Here is an 8190-nt window from a genome sequence, read left to right as displayed (position 1 = left end):
GGGAAGCGCCGGGGCGTTCCCATGCTGGGGCCGCCTCCCGACACCCGGCAGCGGGAGCAGGCGGGCTCCGGCCGCGGCTGGGGCTGGGTGTTCGCCGAGGTGGTACCTGTCTCCCGGGATCGCTGTCTCCCAGGAGAAGCTACCCAGCCCCGGCAGCCCCAAGGGCGGGCAGCGCTTTCCCTGGCGGACCGAGGCGCCTCCGGGCGGCGACGAACGGGACGGGGCGGGGTGGGCAGCGGCAGAGCCTCCCGGGATGGCGGCGGAGCCGGGCACCAGTGAGGTGCGGCGGCAGCACCGCTTCGACCAGGGCAGCTTGGAGCAGTACCTGAGCAGCCACCTGCGCGGCTTCCCTCGGGAGCCCGCCGGCGCGCTGGCTGTCAGGCAGTACAGGTAACTGGCGGCACAGGTGACATAGGTGATACAGGTAACGGGGGAGCCGCCGCTCTTCTGCCCCAGCGCTTCCGGGAGGGGCCAGAGCCGCCTCCGTGGCCGGGACATGGACTGTGAGCCCGGGCTGTGAGCCCACACTGTGAGGCGAGAAGAGGGGCCGCTCTGCTCGCTGCTGCCTGGCAGGGAAGGTGGCCAGAGGTGGAGATGTCCTGGGGATGGCGGACAGCAGCCACCGAGGGAACAGCTCATCCCTTGGGCGGCTGGAGAAGTCAAAGTTTGCAGTGGCGGCGAAGGTGACCTTTGTGACAGACACTGTGTGACCGCAGCCAGCCGTCTACGGGCCAGCTGTGTGTTGGGTGGACTTCCCGCTGTCCTCAGAGTACTCGCGTGATTGTTTTATTGCCTCTCAATTTATCTGCTCCATCTTTGATTGCACAGCAAATAGTAATGTTCAGAAGCACGTACACGGCTTAAGAATTCAATTGTAGAAGCGTTAGGCAATCGCCGGTTAAGCAAATTCACGAGAACAGGGCAAGGATGTGTTGAAATTCCCATTAACCCCCTGAGAGCAATGCCATGCGCCAGTGGGGTCCCACACCCACCTCCAAAGCCACTACCCCCCAGAACGGTGTCTTCATTTGCATTCAGCAAATTAATGTCTGGCTGCGTGACTTCACATCGGGTGCTAACTATCAGAAGGTATTCTAAAAATAGGTATTAATTCCTCTGTATACATGACCTTGACTACTTTATCTGCAGACATCAATAAGAAACAGTAAACAATTTTTCATTGACTTCTGTTGCAAATATAAAACATCCATTGAATCCTCAGCTGTACCCTAATCCTCGTATGTACCTCGATTGAGGAGACTTTAGGAAGGACCTTAGGAGAGTAGCTAATAGTAAAATCTGCTAAAATACCATCAGTATTTATGCTTTTACTAGTTTGCTTGTCTTGTAGTTGCAGTTCAAGGCTTCAGCTGGTGTAATTTCTTTTGTGCTAGGCAGAGCATTTGTCAGTGTTACAAACTATGCCCTAACTGCTTCAGGGAGAATGGAAATGTAATGGGAGGCATGAGGGCAAAAGTTCACTTGATTTTTATTTTCCATTAGTTGTCCAATCTTTTATTGGACTAAGTCAGAATGCATTTTAAAAATTATCCAGAATGAGCACAGAGCCTTGAGGAAAATAAGGGTCAATGATCTTGGTTGGAAAATGATGGAAAAGGCATTATGAAGGGTCTAACTAGGTTGCCCTTTTCTTTTACACATGTATGTGATTGAAATGTCTTATTTTCTTTGTCACTTCAACATTCACTCTTTAAAATTTTCCTATAGGCTGTCCCTTAAGCATAGCATATGGACATCATGATCAGGCTGGCATACAGTGGAGCTTTGTACTATAATAATCAGTAATTTAATCATAGAGTAGAATCATAGAATGGTTTGGGTCGGAAGGGACCTTAAAGATCATCTATTTCCAACTCCTTGCCCCAGGCAGGGACACCTTTCTCTAGACCAAGTTGTTCAGAGCCCCATCTAGCCCCGCCTTGAACACTTCCAGGGATGGGGCATCCGCAATTTCTCTGGGCAACCCATTCCAGTTCCTCGCCACTCTCACAGTAAAGACTTTTTTTCTAATATCTAATCTAAACCTACTCTCTTTCAGTTTGAATCCATTCCCCATTGTCCTGTCACTACATGCTCTTGTAAAAAGTTCCCCTCCAATTTGGGAAGCTTTCTTTGTGCTTACATTGTTCAAAATACAGCTCACCAAAGGACAAATACAGTTATGAGCTAGTGAGAATTCTGCTCTCTTTAATTCCTCCAAATCAGAAAGCTTTGAAGTTAGTATCTACTGCGTACCTTGAATAAGTTAATTATGTCTCTTTATGGAGAAGAGGTAAGTGCTACAGGAGAACAATTTGGCTGTGATCTGTCCACAGTGAAAGAAGACATCTTTCCTATAAGTAGAAATAGAACCTCTGACTTGATTCTGTAGGCTATCACTTGCTTCCTTGTAAGACTAGATTTGAAAAAAAAACTCGCAACACAAAACAACTCCTGAGAAGAACTCTTCGCTCTGTCCTGCCATTTTGTTCAGGCCAAGTTGAAGTGCATTTTGCATAATTTCTGTTAAAAGTTTACAAATTTGTAAGTACTTGAATTTGTAATTATAATCTCTCTCTTTGTAGCTCGGGCCAGTCAAATCCGACCTTTTACCTTGAGAAGGGTGGTCAGGCTTATGTGCTCAGGAAGAAGCCCCATGGCCCCCTTTTACCTAGAGCGCACAAGGTAAGTGACGTTCCTCAACAAGCTCCAAACACTTCGTATTGCAAGTGACTAAGTCCCGTACGTGATGGTCCAGCACATTGTTGAGTGTGTCCAGAAGTGCAGTGAACTGCTGGATCATTTCCAGTGTTCTGTGAACTAAACCTTGTCATTCACTGTGCTCATTTATGTTTGGGAGGTTTTAAAATTGAACCTAAATTTCTGTGTCGTCTTCAGGTCGATAGAGAATATCGTGTGCAGAAAGCCTTATTTTCAGCTGGTTTTCCGGTGCCTGAGCCCCTGTTGTATTGCAGTGACGTTTCTGTCATTGGAACAGAGTTTTATGTAATGCAGCATGTGCAGGTTGGTCCTCCAATGTGAGAGATTCTTTCCTTCTCCCTACTACAAGATGCTTTTAAATTGCCTTTCTGTTAGAGCCTTACCCAGCACTCACTAAGTTTTCTGATAGGAACATAAATAATCTTCTGATAATTTTAAGAAATGCTAGCTATCAGTGATTCTCACAGATTTCAGCTTCTCCAAGGCTTATTTCCCACTTTGTTGTAATATTCAGCTCAGTATTTGACCTCTTATTCTTGTTTTGAGTTCTCAGAAGGATGTCTTGCAATAAGGCAATATTTCTTCTGTGAAAAGCATACACAAGTCAGACTGAAAACAGTCAGTTGATAAAGTTATACTGAATCTTTGGACATCCTGCAGCCTGTTTAGTACTGAAGATAGGAATTGACATACAGTCACCTTTTCTTGAAAACCAAGCAGGATTTCAGTTCAAACAGAAAGAATAGTTTCAGAAAGAATACAGCATAGTTCTGTCTGTGGTCCATCCCATCTGGGGGTGCTGTAGCTGAGTTGATAGTGCTTCTGTTAGATTTTGGTGATTTTTGAGTGCAAGTATGCTGTATCATGTATTTTTTTTTTCCTGCTGAAGGAGGATTTGAATTCAGGCCTCTTTCCTTTCATTGCATCCTACTCTGTCATCAGGTTAACTGGGAAATTAGAAATATAAGAGTTTGTGGGCCAGTTTCTGGAGATTAAGTTTCCTACAAAATCCATGAATCAAGAGTAATAAAATATAAGAGCTCTGAAAAATTTGAAACAGATTTCTTATATTAAAGATGGAGAATTTTTCTGGTTTTGGCTACAAGAAAGTGATTCCTTAAGAAGAAACCTTGCTGCACTTCTAAGTATGTAAATGTGCAGTCTATCCATTCTAAGATGGACAACACTCACTGTTTTTAACAAATACATTGTATATTTGGAAAACAACCATATATTTATTCTGTTGAATAAACTATTGCACGGTACAAAACCTGATTTTGAGATTTGTTATGCAGAACCTTTTAGTAAAAAAAAAAAACTCTCACTACTTTAGCTGTGTGAATATATTGAAGCCATCATGCAAAACAGTGAAATTGAGGAGCTCAGAGGAGATAGGAATCTGTTTTTTCTCTTCCAATCTGTTACTGGCAGGGTCAAAATTAAAGGATAAAATGGAAAAAACAGACCCATCTTTTAAATATATTAAACTGCCTTTAAGGAGAACACAAGTGAATTTCTTTGGATTGTTTGCCTTAGCATGTGCAACTCACCTATTTCCCTCCTCTCCCTGTCTGTGCCCCCCCATCTCCCTCAGGTCTTCATTGATATTTTTTCTGCAAGTTAGTTGTTAGAGGCAATGCAGCAACATTGTTTTTCCTGGTACTTTCAAGCTTCATGATATCTGGATTGAGTGCTCTAATTCAGACTTTCATCTACTGAATATATCTGTTATTTTAATTGTCTTCCATATACTAACGTTCTGAGATTACTGTGAATCCCTTCATTTGCCCTGGGCGAGGAATAAAATAAATGAGGAAGGAATTTTTGTTTGCATAGAGGTGTTGATTGACTACATTTAGTTTTGGTCATTAAATGTATAGCTTTACTTCTTTTCATCTGGTGTGTACATCCCACCAAATATCTGATTTATGGTGTTTTTAGGGTCGCATTTTCCGAGACATCTCACTGCCTGAAGTGGGCCCAGCAGAGCGTTCTGCTTTGTATATTGCAATGATAGAAACTTTGGCCCTGTTGCACTCCTTTGAATTACAGTCATTGGGCCTCCAAGGATATGGTAGAGGACCAGGATACTGCAAAAGACAGGTAAAACTCTTCAAAAAATTCTCTTGTCTTGTCAGGTCTTTGAATATTTATTTGATTTGCAAGCTAAATTATTAATTATTAAAAACTTGTAAAAGTAACCATCATATTTGAGCTATTAAACACCTTCACTTAGTTCAATTATTTTGTGCACCGTGTAAGGCCACTGCTACATTCAAATTGATTCTGTAATGCTATGCTCAGGGAATGATACTAATTTGCTTTTGGAATAATATTAGATTTGGGCTGCGTAAATAGGATTGAAATAGAAATTAGAGGTAGTCCTCATTGCATCTTTTGATCTCATAGTTCACATTTGCAAATGCAGAGGTACTGGGTTTTACTGAATTCTTGTGTAACATTATAATAGTGAAAAACCAGAAGCACATGCTTCAGATTTTTTTGCACTTTAAAAACTTGAGAATCAGTTGGAAAATCTGTTGGAGTGTTTGTATTTCTTTAGGTGTCAACTTGGAAAAAACAGTATGATGCAGCTGCTCATACAGATATTCCTGCCATGAACAAACTGGCTGAGTGGTTAGCAAACAACTTGCCACCTGATGATAATGAAGAAAGTCTGATTCATGGGGACATGAGGATAGATAACATCATCTTCCATCCAACAGAGGTATTTGAAACACTTCCATGTAATGGAACACTTCCGTGGATTATTTTAGTGCGTGATACATTTTTGAAAGGAATAGGAGAGAAATTAACTCTTCTCTATACTTCTCTATATTCTATACCATTATTTAGGTACCTAATACAGTCCTGGTTTTCATTGCAGGAGCTAGACAGAATTGATAGAATCATAGAATGGTTTGGGTTGGAAGGGATCTTAAAATCATCTAGTTCCTTGGCCATGGGCAAGGACACATTTCACTAGACAAGGTTGCTCAGGGGCCCCATCCAACCTGGCCTTGAAAGATACTCAATTTATTCATTAGTTCTAGTCCTTACTTCAAAGTCCAGGAACAAAACATTGTGTATGCATAAATCCTGTTGAATTCAGTGCAACTCAAGTCTCACTTCATTAAACTACATAAACATCTGATCCAAAGCCCATTTGACTGTGATATGGCTTCAATTAACAATGGCTTTTGGAACAGGATGAATGCATGATACGTGATACTAGTGGAAGCAAAGAAAAATCTTCCAAAACTGCTTGGTTATGGAGTACACATAGATCACAGAGACTCTGAAAGGGAAAAGAAAGAGATTTTTTTTCTGGTTTTGGAAATAAATCTGTTACCTATCTATCGACACAGTTGCGTTTTCATTATTTTTTTCCATGCTATTTGCTGTATTGTGACCAGAAGATATGCCTGGGATTTGTGACCAAGACTCTGCAATGCCTACTTCACAGCAAAGCAACAGGTCCCATTGTTGTGCCTGGATTAATTGATAGACACATTAGTTGTAGGCTTAAATGTGCTGATTTGACCCCCTGAGCAGAGAATTTGGCAGTCTTGGGAACTGTCCCAGCTGTTCCTGATGCAGTCGAAGGAATTGATCAAGCTGTACATAGGTAATTTCAAGTAATCTTTAGAAACTTTTCCTGTATAGGCGGGAGTGACCACTTAGGAAAGACTTTTGCACTTAGTTCAAGTAGCCATGGATCGTGAGTAGGCTGGAGCAGTCGTTCAGATTGACAGACAAACTGGATTATAAGAATTTATCAGAATGACAGACTGGGGGGTCTCAGCACACCCAGCTGAAGACACCATTGCAAGGATGCTTGCAGCAGAAGCTTGTGTCACAGTCTGGGCAATGATTGACTTCCTGTTTAAGAAATTCAGTTCCCCATGTAAGTGTTAATCTATACGTAATATTGTGATAAATTAGGGGGTTTGTTGCATGGTCTGTGAGTTTCTGTGCTAAAGGACCGTGCAACAAGACTGAGGAAAAACACAGCAACTGTCAGTACTACTGTTCTTTAGGATATTTTAATTCAATCATGTTTTGACTAGAAGAGTTTACAAGTTTCTGAAAGGAAGAACACTACTCAAAAATGTAGATTTAAATCAGATTTTCTTTGGAAGAATGCCTAGCTTTCTGCCCTTATGTGAATTTTAATTTTCTACAGATCCTTAGATAGGGCCAAAAGGAACTCTTTTTGTTGTAGACAGCTACAGTGCATGTTTTTAATTTTAAATATATAGTAACCAAATAAAACTCATGGATATTAAGTGGCTGGTGCATTTGTGGATGGAGAGGATTTGTCTTCTAGCACTCACTCGAGGTTTTTATTTTTATTTAAGGCTCGTGTTTTGGCGGTGCTGGACTGGGAACTTTCAACTGCTGGTCATCCTTTAGCAGATTTAGCATATGCCACTCAATTCTACTTTTGGCCTACATCTACTAAGGACTTAGGTGTCTTGGGTTTCAAAGACACCATAGGTATGAAAATGTAATCTTTTTGTTGAAACAAATTCTACGGTTGATTTTTGTTTGAAATGTTACCCTTATAAGCAGGAATCTACAAACATATAATTTTGCACTTGAAAATAACTCTTCCATGTTTTCTTCATTGTCGGAAGCATGCTGATAGAGAGGTTTTAGGTAGTTCTGTTTTAACAAGCTATGTCTTAGCCGCAATATGCTACTTTGGTAAAAGTTTAGTTTGAACCTTTCTTACAGATAGTGGAAGAGAACAGAAATTTAAATGTAACTGTAACTTTTATTTAAAAAAAAAAAATCCTACCCCCTTGCTGAAATTAATTTCCTGACTGGAGTGGAGGTGAGGGGTGGTAGGAATTGTCACAGTTACTTGAAATTCTGGCAAATCCTTTCTCCTTTTGTTTCCCATATTACAGTTACACCATGAGAAATTACAAATCATGGTGTTTACTATGGAAATGAAATATCCCATAAAGATGAAAAACTGTTGAAGAATAAGATGGAAAAAAAATCATAGCAAGTGTTGAGTATTCTAAAAAATTATTGTATTGTTTTTTAGAAAATCCTTCATTTGAAGAGCTGGTTTCCATTTACTGCCGCTGCCGGCGTATTAACACTACTTTATCCAACTTCAACTTTTTTCTTGCTTTGTCATATTTTAAAATGGCAGCAATAGCCCAGGTAATACACTCACATTTGCTGAAATGTCACATATTTTCGTGTGTATATGGGTAGTTAATTTAGTCATGGATAATAATCATATATCTATACTGTTGTCAGTTGGCTTGACGGACAGGCTGGGCTTGCTTGCAGTATCATGTGCAGACATTTATCTTTTCTTTTTTATTTTTTTGTTTTCATCTATGACTTTTTGGGGTTTGCCTTTGGGTTGGTTTAGCTGGGGTATTTTTTTAACTCTTGTACAGCAAGTATCTCCATTATATCAGAGATGGACCAAAACTAATATTA

At 40.8% G+C, this 8190-nt stretch overlaps 1 protein-coding gene across 1 annotated transcript in view; it reads left to right on the top strand.

The window, feature by feature from the left end:
• Positions 1-605: 605 nt before the first annotated feature.
• Positions 606-8190, top strand: part of ACAD11 (acyl-CoA dehydrogenase family member 11) — a 30137-nt gene continuing 22552 nt past the window's right edge. The window contains exons 1-4 of the mRNA XM_027676108.1: positions 606-683; positions 866-929; positions 7195-7221; positions 7781-7902. Of these exons, the coding sequence (XP_027531909.1) occupies positions 606-683; positions 866-929; positions 7195-7221; positions 7781-7902 (291 nt within the window). The remainder of the gene's footprint in view (positions 684-865; positions 930-7194; positions 7222-7780; positions 7903-8190) is intronic.

The sequence above is a fragment of the Neopelma chrysocephalum genome, unplaced genomic scaffold (assembly GCF_003984885.1).
Source record: "Neopelma chrysocephalum unplaced genomic scaffold, ASM398488v2 Primary Assembly neopelma1_26, whole genome shotgun sequence".
In the NCBI taxonomy this organism is placed as follows: Eukaryota; Metazoa; Chordata; class Aves; order Passeriformes; family Pipridae; genus Neopelma; species Neopelma chrysocephalum.
The sequence above is the reverse complement of the archived record's forward strand: the minus strand, read 5'-3'. Positions and strand labels throughout refer to the sequence as shown.